This window comes from Trachinotus anak, unplaced genomic scaffold, assembly GCF_046630095.1.
Source record: "Trachinotus anak isolate AG129_WGS33_773 ecotype Australia unplaced genomic scaffold, CSIRO_AGI_Tana_v1 ptg000015l, whole genome shotgun sequence".
In the NCBI taxonomy this organism is placed as follows: domain Eukaryota; kingdom Metazoa; phylum Chordata; class Actinopteri; order Carangiformes; family Carangidae; genus Trachinotus; species Trachinotus anak.
This window is the reverse complement of record NW_027273866.1, coordinates 14,524,090-14,536,952: the sequence shown is the minus strand read 5'-3', so window position 1 is coordinate 14,536,952 and position 12,863 is coordinate 14,524,090. Positions and strand designations below refer to the sequence as shown.

Below are 12,863 nucleotides of genomic sequence, written 5' to 3'. Positions count from 1 at the left end.
ACATGAAGTTGATTAAAAAAAATTTTTTTTTTTTTTTGCTGATATTTATATATTTTTTACTTTTATCAGTTTCTCCTGTCACTTGTAAGTACCTACAGTTGACAAACCGTCTGTTTCTGTTGTTTACCTATGTTTCGAGTGAGGGGAAGACACTGAACAAACCAAATAAAGAAATGAGGTGAAATTCTGAAAAATAACTCACAAAGATAAACGTGATTTACAGGTTTTCCACACGGAATAAAGAGTCACCTGTACTTTTACTCACCTGCACTCGTTTATCATCATCAGGAGGTGAGATGTTATGATGTATGTACATTACATCACCTGCTGTCTTGGTGCAAACTATAAAATGAAAACTTGAGCTTTGGTTGAGGGGGACCAAATATTTTCGCAGGACGGCCAGATCTGGCCCGCGGGCCGCTGCTTGTTACACGTCTTGTATCCTCGCAGTCAAACATTCAGATGTTTGGATCAACCTACGCAGGATATAAAGCCTCAGCACTGACAGCCGGAGCAGCCAATCCGCTTTCAAGGAGGCGGGGCCTGTAGCCCTGAGGCGTCCAATCAGAAGCTCCGCTCGGTCACCGACTCAATTTGTCTGAAGCAAAGTTTTTGCGTCTGTCGCTCCTCGACACCGGACCTGCCTACCGCCTGCCCGCCGCCGAGCGCTCCTGCTGGGCAGAGACACCGAGCAGAGGAGGGAGAGAGGGAGAGGGAGGGAGAGACAGAGAGAGAGAGAGAGAGGGAGAGAGAGAGAGAGGGAAGCCGGGGGTGGACCGCTAATTTCATCCACACACCGTCTTGAATGCGTGGAGGAGAGTAGACTGAGCCGAGGACCGGGGACACACCAGAGAAGCCCAGAGCGTCCATATATATATAAAGCTTTATAAATACGTGTATAGTATGGATCAGTATGACGGAGAAGAAGATTACATGCAGCAGGAGGACGACTGGGACCGGGACCTGCTCCTGGATCCTGCATGGGAGAAGCAGCAGAGAAAGGTGAGAGGCTGACTTCCTCTTTACCTCCGGAGTAAAGGTGCGGAAGTGGAGATGATGACAAGGAGGCTGATTATTATTATTATTATTATTCCTTTATTATTGTTATCATGACTGTGGCGGTGCTGAGGAGGTCCGGTGGAGACTTTGACAACATGTTAACCCGTGGGCTCAGCGAGGCGGCGGCGGCGGCGGCTCCCACCGGCAGCTGCCTGCTCCGGTGGCCGGGCGCAGGGGCTCCCGGCGCGGCGGGCCGGTCACCTGCGCGGCCTCCTGACTCTCACCGGAGCTCAGGTCACAGCACCAACTTTCCTCGCCTTCGCGTTTCGCACGCACTTGTGCGCATATCCTGCGCAGCGTTATGAAATATCCTGTAGCGGTAATTACACGCAGGAGGCCCACCCATTATCTCTGCAGCAGGAGGGAAAGAGTAGAAGAAGAAGAGAGGAGGAGGAGGAGGAGGAGGAAGAGGAGGTGAAGAACAATTAAAAACTGGACGGGAGCTTTTCCAGAGCAACAGATGTCAGCCATGCGCTTGGCTGCGTGTGGCTGGCCCTCCTGTCATCTGGTTTATGATGCGACGTGGATTAGGCCGTGTTCAACAACCTGTGTGTGTGTGTGTGTGTGTGTGTGTGAGAGAGAGAGAGAGAGAGAGAGAGAGAGAGAGAGGTGGAGGAGGGGGTTAAACCCACATTAACTCACTGTGCGTCCCTTTTATTTAATTTACGCGCGGTTTTTGCGCGTCTCCACGGCGCAGATATATCGATTTCTGCTTGTTTTATAACTTCTGTGATCCCAGTTTGAGAGTTAGTTTAATTTCTAAATATATCACTGCTTTACTTTTTCCACTGGGGTGAATATGACCCCCATTACCCGGCGTGCACCTTCACGATAAAGCGCTGGAACGCATCCACATATTGTCCTCACAAGCTCAGGTCTTCAACACGCTTCTCACAGCTGCTTCTCTTTTTCCTGACACAGTATGAATGGTCTGTTTCGAGAAGGGGTGTTACTTTTTTTTGTTCTCTGCTCCCCATACTTTTGCTTTAAAAAAGAGAGAGAGAGGGAGAGAGAGGGGGGAGAAAGCGCAGTGGAATCTGAGTAAGCGCTGTGGTTTGGGCTGGGCCTGCATGGGAGCGAGCGTGCCCAAAAATGGTAATAATCGGCCCCTCTCGCTGCTGTTGGAAAACTTTTTCCCCAAGTTTCTCTCACACTGAGGAGCTCTGGGCTTCTGGTTTCCTGGATTATGTCATCGGCAGGCTGCTACCGGTCGAAAGCAAATGCAGGGAAGTGGAGGGAAGGTATGCAGGGCTGAGGTCAGGTGTGTCCAGCAGAGGAGGACATTATCTACTGCTGCTCCCTCTGTGAAGCCTCCTCAGTCTTAAGGCTGTTTATCTGACAAAGATGAAGTTTGCTCAGACCTAAAGGAAGCATCAACACCTGACGCCTCTCTCCAGCCTTTACCACAGACCTTAATGAGGAGGAAACACTTTCCTCAGACGTCTGTGCGTCTGCATGACCCTCACTGATCCCACCGTCCTGCAGAGAGCAGGGATGTTTTATTCATCCCTGCCTCTCCTCGCAGAGCAGCAATAAGTGGTTATGCTCTGATCTGACTAGACGCATGGACAATTACAGGCTGAGAGGGATGACAGCGAGCATCTCCCTTTCCCTCCCCCTGGCCGGCATGCACCTCTGCCCTCATCCTCAGGGAGAGTTAACTGTCTCTCACACACACACACAGAAAACACACCCACCACCCAAATTCTTTCCAGGCCTCAGCAAACAGCTTTTGCTGCTGATGAGCAGATAATGTGGAAGCCTTTCATGTTCAAGAAAAACATCATTATTATTAACATATGTATTATTCTGTCCAGTGTTTAAATGCATCGACCGGAGGTGCTTCATCGGCCTTTCAGATCGAAACAAGCGGCTGAGAATCATAAAGAAAAACAAGGAGGAAACAGTAACAGATGTCATCTGTGTGTTTTTGCTGTTGCAGTGCAGGCTGGATGCAGGAGCCGGCACTCAGGGCCACATAGGTGGAGTCATACAGAACTGGCTCCACACTGCTTTGCTTCTCTATAGCCTGAAGACTACTCATTTGTCAAGAGGTGATAATTGGGCAGCAAACAGTTTAACACCAAAGTGATCCAGTTTGAGTCCCACAGACAGCAAAACTGTGGAAGCAGTGGGTTTTTTTAATGTGTGAACTAGACTTTAACTGTAAGAAATACAAAAGCACATAATATACAGGTGAAGACTTTTTTCTATTTTGCAATTCACTCTGATGCACACTAACCCGGCATGTCAGGGAGCGCTTAAAATATTTGGAGTCCGATGCAAGTCTTAACCTGACCCCAGGTATAAAGGCGCAGGCGTCCTCTTATCTTGGAATCTTAATGTCTTTGCAGACCCAGGTGTCCCAGCCAGAGGTTACTTAAAGCTGCAGCTCCCACATACTTTCACGCAACACCAGAGTTTGTTTATGTATTTTCATGACATCACACCTCTGCTGCAGAAACAAACACACACACCTCATCCTCCTCTAACTGTTTCTTTGATTCTCTTCGTAGCTGGAAGGTGGAGTTCAGGTGTTAGCTGCCGTAGCTAATTTGTCCAGGTTTGTCCTTATAAGGATAAAAGCTGCAGTACCTTCGATCGGGCCCTGCCTGTAAACCTCCCGCCTCCTACGTCCTCCCATCTCCCACACCCCAACCCCAGTATTCCCAAACACTCCCAACCCACACCCACATTCCCCTGCTCCGACTGTACAAGTCAGGTCACAGATAACATCGGCTGATTTTTGCGATTCATTCGCTTTTGCCAAAAAACTTTTGTCTCGTTTTGTGACTTTGAAGTTGAAGTTGATGGGTTGTGACAGACATGGACCGAGCTGCTTATCTGAGATATATGTCTCATAAATAATGAAATATCTCTTCATGTACTTCATGTACCTACTGACTGAGTTCATAGATTTTTTTCTGGAGTGTAATCAAGGTCTGGGTGTTCAGACTGACGGGCTGTAGCGGCTGTTGGTCAATAACTTTTCAGGACCTCATTAATCCAGCCCACAGGGCAGCAGGCTGTGCGGGAACTTGTCTTTTCGTGTGACAGATATGCAGGAAGCACCCACTAAGCGAATCAGTCATCAGACTTGTCACCACTTTACACTCCCCACTTTGACTAATCAGCGGTGCCTGGGCGGGGCCGTCGCTGGCTCTCACACCGAGCATCCTGACCTACATCTCCACCGCCTGACGTTCCTCTGCTCCTGGAGAAAACAGCACCTGCGGTAAATGCAAAAAGGCTGATTTCTCAGGAAGAAGAACAAGCCTGCTTTTGTTTTCTGTGCCCAGGAATAATTAAATTACAGTATGTGACAGGTTCGGTTGTCAGGAAACTGAGTCAGCCCATGAATGACTGTGTGATGTTTCAGCCCAAGAAAGGAAAACCAAAAAGAGTTGCGTGTTTTGCTGCACGGCTGCAGCTGTTTACTGGATTGCATAATAGGATGTGTAATGTCAGCTCTGACCACCTCACAGAATGCTTCCTGTCATCAGATTCCTCTGCTCCCATGATGCACCTTGCACAAGCACTATATTAACAAAAGAAGAAGAGCGTCACAGACCCCAGATGACAAAGCAGGGAATGTCAATAGAATGAATTCCCCTCTCTCTCTCTCTCTCTCTCTCTCTCTCTCTCTCTGTCTGGCAGCGGCGGCGGCGGCTCTGCTCTCGACCCTGATGAAGGCGTTATGTGCTGAAATGTTGCTTCTTTTCACTACATAAAACATGAGCACGCGGAGGAGCGTCTGTCTTCTTTCCATACTCAATAAACTGTCTGGCTGTGTCATGAGATGTTTTCCATCCTACAGCCTGACTCTGTTGACTAATGTCACTCAGAACGGCTCCTGATTATATGATTTAACTCACATGAAGCCATATTGATGCGAGTGCGTTAGAGCCTACGTGGTGTTTTATTCAAGTGAAATTTAATTTAGTAAATAACCTTAGAAGAGAGGTGGAGTTGTTGTAGAGAAAAGGTTTGATGCAGGTTTAGCACTCTCTCTTGCCTCGAATGCTCCATTTAAATCTTACATATTTGTCTTTAACATCAAGTTTCATTATTGATTTATCTACTGATTGTTTTTTAAATTAATCAACTATTTGCTTTGTCTATAAAATGCCAGAAAATATTCAAAATTTCGCCATAATTTCTCACAGACTAAGGTGACACCTTCAAATGTGTTCTCGTGTCGGTCAACAGTCCAGTTTTATATATATAATATTTAACACTTTTGCATAAACTGATTTTTTGATAATTTCATTAATTCCCGCTCAGCTTTCTGTCAGTCAACCAATCGATTAGAAATCGTTGCAGCTCCACACTCAGTGTCACAAACGTCCTCACTTACTGTCTAATATGAGTTTACTGGTAAAAAACAAAACACTTCTCTTCTTCATCAGGATTGTGCTTGTGTGGTTTTATCATTTTGACTTGGACGGTTGCCTGGCACCGTAAGAGACATTGCTCACAGGCAGTAATCAAACTGCTTCTAGGGTAGACGGAGGAATTTGTGAATCGCTCACTGTGGATTGAGAAAGAAGGTTGGCAGGGACTTTAAAGTTCCCCTGAGCACGTTAGTAAAAACCTAATTCCTCAGATAAAACTCCTCTTTGACCCACAGGAGACTGTATTTTGCAACACTTCTGAAAAAGGCCACATTCTTCCTCTCAGCACTTCCAGGAATAAAAGCCACAGTGCGACAGGTTCTTACATTCACTCTGTTGTTGGGAGTTGAAGGCTGCTGAGAATCGCTCTGCGTCACTTTCTCGCCTTTTAACGGTTTTTGAAATACACTTATTCACTTTCCTGGAGAGAGTTGTGATCAGTTCGGTACTGCTCTTATGAAGCTGGAGGGAGGACACGGTTAGCTTAGCGTAGCATAAAGGCTGAAAAGGGGGAAACAGCTGGCCTGGCTTTGCCCAGAGGTAAATAAACCACCCACCAGCAAATATTATGGCATGTAACTCCCCAACAAAATGCAACGTACCTTTTTTCACACTCTAGTTTTCTACAGATTTAACAGACAAGATGTAATAAGTTGGTTAGTCAGCTTTAGAAATGCAGATTTTGTTACCTTTGGACAAAGCCAAGCTAAGTTTCCCCCCTGTTTTCATTCTTTATGCTAAGCTAAGCTAACCATCTCCTGTCATTAACAGACAGTCTGAGGGTGTTATCGGACTTCTCATCTAACTCTGGGCAAGAAAGCAAATAAGTGTGTTTGATGAATGTCAAGCGTTCCTTTAAGGCGAGGTGAAGCAGTGAAGCGGCCTCGTGTCTCAGATGGCACCTCTGTCTGAATCACGGAGGCTTCAGGGAAATGAGCAACTTTCCGTCTGGTTCTCTGACAGAGATGGTTCAGTGTCCATTTCTCACTCACTGAGTCATCTGTCAGCGTGGCTGCTGCTCTCTGTGAAATCGTACAAAGTCAAGTCAGGCAATTGAAAGATCTTAATAGAAGTCTGATAATCCTGCGTCCGTTCGCTGTCGAGGCGAACGCAGCTGGGCTGTAAATCCCAACAGGGGCACCCCGGCGAACCGATCATCCGCCCCGGTCACGCTGTCAGGGGTCCGTCTCGTTTGTCCTGATTGATGGGGTCACTCGCTGACACCCCAGCTGAGAGGGCCCAGGAGCATCCACCCGCCCCGTCACAGGAAGTTTTATGTGTGTGCTCCCAGCTCGATGGAAGGTGGAGATGGACGTATATCAGCATGTTTTTTATTCACAGTGGAAGCAGTTCACAGCACATCTGAACGTTTAAGCATGAGGCTTGGAGCTGAAAGAGTTTATCATCAGGACGTTAAACTAATGGCTGTTGAAAATGGATCTCAGCTGTGTTGTGTGGATCATTTGTCTTGTCTGGCTTTGCGTTTTAATCAATTTAGTGCCACCTTGATGGATAAAATTAACAATTTTGGGTGATTCCAAACTTTTAACCCCTAATGTACAACAGGAGATTTGTTTTTCTTTGGGATTCAAACTGCCGCCAACAAGCTCACCTCTCTACCCACCTTCTTTCCTCCGTTCCTGTAAGTCGACCCTATGTGAACGCGGTCAGAGTTTGATCGAGTGCACTTCATAATTAACCGAAACATCTTGTTATCTGCTGCAAATGAGACGCTTCCAGTCAGGAGGAAACCATCTACTCCTTACAGCCCGGAGCTGTCGGCTGATCTATGGCGTGTCAGAAGATACTGACCTGTGTCTAATGACTCTTACATAACCCGACCCTACGCCTCAGGGAGGGGTATTGTTCTCCGGTGGGTGTACTGTGGCTGCTGCTGGAGGACTGGTGGTGGTGTTTACCCAGGAAGAGTCAATGCGACAGCTGACACACATTGATCCTTCGGAGAGTTGTGTTACAGAAGTTACACAAGTGAAAACACCGGGTTCTTGTCACTGTGCTAACAAGGTCATTAGCTTTTTAGCCGTGCTAGAGCCGTGGCTTTATGTCAGTCCATCATTTTGGTGCAGACTGAAATACCTCGGCAACTATTGGATGGTTTGTCAGCACTTTTGTTCATGGTCCCCGGAGGATGAGCTTTAACGGCTCCCCTGACTTCCTTTGGCCCCACAATGAGGTTCTTATTTTTGGTTTTGAATGAAATCTCTCAGCAATTTTTATTCTTGGTCCGCAGAGAATGAACCCTAACGACTTTGGAGATCCCCAGACTTTTTTAGTTTTGAGTGAAATCCCTCAGCAGCTATTGGGTGGATTGCAGTGACACCATTGTGATCATATTAGCATGCTTGTGTTAGCATTCAAAGCACAGCTGTGCCTCTGCACCCTCACAGAGCTGCTTCCATGACTCTTGGTCCTTTGAAATAAAACAAACCATGAAACAATCATGATTAAATGAAACTGATCAAAAAGCAGAAACTGCTGAACATTTATCTCTCTGTATATTCACTTTGATACAGGTTTTTTTCAGCTTCAGCAACTGAATAATCATGTGCAACACATTTAAGATGTGTTACATTCTTTATTGGTGTTCTGCATCCCCTCCGTGTTTTGCAATACAACTTTTTTTTGGGTCTCATACCTGTTGCAGTGCCAGTGATTGAGAAAGCTTTTCCCTGCTGACTGAAGAGAGAAGGTCGAGCCTCAGTAAAACTCTACATCCTTTCTGGGTCTGGAAAACATTTTCTTGCTGTTGTTACCTTTCTCCTCCCCGAACACTTTCTCCTTTATTTGTTTCAGGAAGGTGAAAGCCAATTCTTCCTCATCAAGCTGCATACGGCATCGGGGTTTTTTAGAATTCACTGTTTGAAAAGTCAAATGTGAGCAATTACCAGGCTCTTATCTGAACAGCTCCCAAATGCCAGGGCCCTGATGCAAATTCTTGCATGGCTTATTTTCTCAGGCTCATGCTCCAAATTTAGAAATGTATACAGAAATCCAAGCTCATGGTTATAGGTCATTAAAACAGTTTCAAGGCCAATTGTGCAATGAATTTTAACGACTTAGTTTTTGGGGGCTTGGATGTGTTTGACTGCTTTGCTTCATTTCAGTTGTATAATTGACAATTCATCCCGCGCAGAACTGAGCTCGGTGTTGTATCTGCGGCTCGGTGGCACATTTGAGACCCGACACAAGGAGCCTTTTTCCACATCCACCATGGGATTTGGGGTCAAGGTGCATTTCCTGTGGAGCAAAGAGCGCAGAGCAAAAAAACCTGCTCAACGCTCGACCACGTCTGGAACCACTACAAACCTATAGTCACATGTATTCAATAGCATACGACCCAGAGGGGGTTTACAGGCGATCTGTCTGCATGTTTCCAAGGAATTTTCCCGCACCACATGGGGAGGATGTAGTTGGGTCTTTTGTCTGCTAATGCTATTAATCAAACCTCATGCGTTCTCAAGTGCATGTGCTCGCCGCGAAGCCTCTCTTTGAAGCTGAGGGGGGTTCGTACTGTACTAGGAGAGTGTATGAACATGTGAGTGTATTAGCCGTAAGCCTCCTCACAGGAGCAGCTGCAGTGCGTCTCATTTAAGTGAAAGCAGCTTTGAGAAAACAGACACCGAGGTAAAGGCAGGCAGCAGGCACACCTTGCCATTCAGAAGCTGTGTGGGTGGGGCTCTGGGGGGGAGGGGAGTGGAAGAAGAGGCTCAGACAGAAGAGCTTTCAGGTCTCTGCACAAAGAGAGCGTGTTCAGGAGGCCATCCTTTGTCACATTGTCAGCCTGGAGTCAATAATTTATCCTCACCAGCCAGGATGGTGCACGAGCTATCAAATGACTCTCGAGCTGTTTAAAGGGTGTTTCCCCTCTGCAACATGCCTGCTCTGACATTAACAGCGTTGGGTTTCCTCAAACATGTAATCCGTTATATATCACTCATTAAAAAAGTATATACATTATTTTACTATTTATTAAACAGAAAAGGTATTTACTTACATTGCATTTGTTGCTGCACTGAAGTTGCACAACAACAACTCCAGCCTCCACACCCACACATTACATTTTCTGTATTTGAAGAACATTTCAACATTTTGGGAAAACACTTATTTCCAGGCAGGAAATTACATGAAAAAATTGATACAACTCTCATATTTGTCCATTAAATGTAAGGCTACAGCCCAAAGCCGGTTAGCTTAGCTTAGCACAAATACAGGAAACAGAGGGAAGCATCTTGCCCGTTCAAATAAAACTAAATCCACCTACCAGCGCGACATTAACTTACTAAAGCTTATTAAATAACCTATATAATATTTTCTTTGTTTGTTTCCTGTATAAAAACACTATAAAGAGCATAAGATACGGCTAGCTGTTTACCCCTGTTTACAGGTTTTATACTAAGCTAAGCTAACCAGCTAATGGCTGTAGCTTCATATATCGTGCACAGACATGAGAGTGGTATCGATCTTCCTCTTCACCCGGAAATAAATGAGTTAATATCTCAAAATATCAAACTATTCCTTCAACACATGTAGAAGAAGAAAACAAGACATTGTGCTTTAACGAGCTGCTAACCCACTGTTTAGAAACTTAACTGACTGTCATCAGCTAGCTTAACATAGCCGTAACGTAACTAGCTTAACATAACATAATTTAACATTTGCCCCAGTGTCTGCATGTAGCATTTCAAAAGTCCCCTGAAGTAACAGGATTTATACACCCACAAAAAACCCAGTAGCTAAGGTTAGCATGCCAGCTACAGCCAAGCTAACCTCCACCCCACACGTCCAACTCATGTGCTAAGCTAATATGTGTTGGACCAGTGTGTTCAATGAAAACAGGTAAATTAATATCAACTCCATCAAACTCCTGGCAAATAATACAAACCCCAAAGTAGCAGAGCATTATTTGGATGAGACATTGTTATATTACTGAATTTGAAATTGTAATTCCTTATAAAAAAAGTTAATCATAGCACAACATCTTACCAAGTAATGCATTACTGTCCAACACTAGGTTCAGCAGCGTCTTGTCTTTTCTACAGATTCAGTCTTGATGAAGTTTGACTTTTCCTTTGTGTGTTCAGACGTTGCAGCCCCTTCATCCGTCTGCATTAAAGTGCTGTTACCACTACTTTTTCATCCACTTGTAGTCGTAAATAACTAAAAATCTAAAGAACTCCCCACAGTAAAAGTTTGATGCATTTTCTTGTTCATCAGTTTTTACTTTTTCTTCCTCCCTGTTGCCTTTTGCTCTTCCTTATCGCCATCGATCTACCTCTTTTGTGTGCCATGTGACTGAGTGGGTGGCGATGCTTTTAAGGTAAAAGTTTTTCCCCTTGCTTTAGCTGCAGCCTGAGCATGTTGAAATCTCCCTCCAGTCTTATCAGGAAGCCGGCCTTCCTCTCCGCACAGGGTGGTGCGTCACTCTTATTTGCTCTGTGTGTAATAAATAGGCAATTGCAGCATTTGAACAATGACGACAGGATGTTTCTGAGGATTTTATTTACACTGCAGGCAATTAAGTCGAGTTCAGAGGGAGTGAAATTCAATGCCGTGAATCAGCCTTGCTAGGTGGCCTGTCAGAGGCAAGCAGCGGTTAGAGCCACAGTGTTTGGAAGGAGATGGAGCAAATGTTTCTGTCAACTGAGTTTGGTGATCATGTTGGAAATGGATCAATCCATCAACCTGTGTTAGTAAGTCCTTGCGAATGGAGAGTTCGGATGAAAATCGAGGCCAGAGGCCGTTTGTTCTGATGCACTCCTCCACTTTTCTAAAGTGGGACAAGTATTGAACGTCTGAATTTCAATCAGTGGCTTCTATTGATCGTCTGCTGCACCGGCGCTCATGGTCAGTTAGAGCTGACTCCCTGCGGGCAAGTTGCATTACGCACTAATGACTCTGTGCTGCTTGTGATACAGTCTGCACAATTACAACAAGCACTGACCAACAATTCTTCCAGCCGCTCTACTTTTCTGTCACAGTTTCCCCTGCTGCAGGATTAGTCTGCACGCTCCCGACCTTACTTCATCTGTGACAGTAAGCAAGCAGCCGCTCTGAAGTGCTCATTGGCAGATCTCATTACAAGTTGTATTGTTCACTTCCCCTCGACGGCCCCACCCCTGGTAGCTCAGCACAAGAGGAGCGCCGGCCTGCACCTTGCTGGTGTGCAGCGGAGAGCCCTCGGCAGAGCGGCGGGGCAGCAGAGTGCTCGGAGCTGTGTGAAGTGCTGGCAGGTGCTGGGGCTGGTGGACAGACGCAGATAGGGAGGGAGGGGCGAAGCAGCAGCACCGCCACTCACGGCTGGTCCTGCAGTTCATTTTGAGCTGCGGTCACGCAGAAAATAGTGAAGTTCAAAGGTTGTGAAGAGCTCTGCAGGGGACAGATATGTGTGTGTGTCCTCCTGAACTTTTCTCATGGTCCTCTTCTTATTTTTCATTTCTCTCTGACTTTGCCATGAACCATTTCTTCCTTTCTCATTCGTCGTAATTACAACCTCTTTGACCTTCCACTGATCCGGCTCGGGAAAGCCAGAAGAGAAACACAGATGCCCACAAGATTTTTTCTTGGCCCTGCAGAAAATAGTTCCCCTCTCAAACCCTCGGCCATATTCCAGGTCTGGTTACATCTGGATAAAGCTGTTTACACTTACATTTAACACCCTGAAACCCAGTCTATTTAGTTAGCCAAGCATAATAAAACTTTACCTGAGGATCCACAAAACACTTCCAGCAACTACGCTAATACATGAATTCTAATGCAAGCTAGGGCCAAGATCCAGATGAGGGAAGAGAGGAGCTAATAAAAAGGTTGATTCACCCATCTGAGAGAAATTCAGTTATTACTGTGCACTCACAGAAATTAATCCTTTCCAGCAGCAGCGAGTGCTTCGTGGACATTTTAACCCCAGGTTTCCCTTCAGGCTGGATACAGGCTGCTTATCATACTGAGGTTGTTGGGTCCATATGCAGAATGAGACCAAGACAAAACATACAGCAACCGTCTTAATATGCTTTTTAGATTTAAAAAAAATTGTGACAGTTAATATAGTCCCAGAAAAGAGGCTTGAATTGAACATTAGTCCAAAATAATGCAGTACAGGAGGAATACTCTCTGTTGTTATTACAGAAATACAACATTATTTATCTTAAAGTATCAGGTCTACAGTATACCAAGGCATATTAGCATAATAACCAACTTAATTTTAATGTTTTATCTGTAAGGTTGATTAGTTTTATAAATGAAGATAATTGCATTAATTTAATTTCCTTCCTGGCTTAACTGTGTGCATCACATCTGAAACCAAACCTCTTCCTTTGAGTACAAGGGAAAGAAGTTATGGTCCTAACTGTAATAGTAGTTTAAAATAAAAAGAAGCTGTGCATCTAAAAATGT

The 12,863-nt window shown here is 45.3% G+C and overlaps 1 protein-coding gene across 3 annotated transcripts in view; it reads left to right on the top strand.

The window, feature by feature from the left end:
• The first annotated feature begins 722 nt into the window (after positions 1–722).
• The window catches only part of actn1 (actinin, alpha 1), a 58,715-nt gene continuing 46,574 nt past the window's right edge, over positions 723–12,863 (top strand). For all 3 annotated transcript variants that reach the window (XM_071498485.1, XM_071498484.1, XM_071498486.1), the window contains exon 1: positions 723–1,002. In XM_071498485.1, coding sequence (XP_071354586.1) covers positions 904–1,002 — 99 coding nt within the window. In that variant the 5' untranslated portion in view covers positions 723–903. The remainder of the gene's footprint in view (positions 1,003–12,863) is intronic.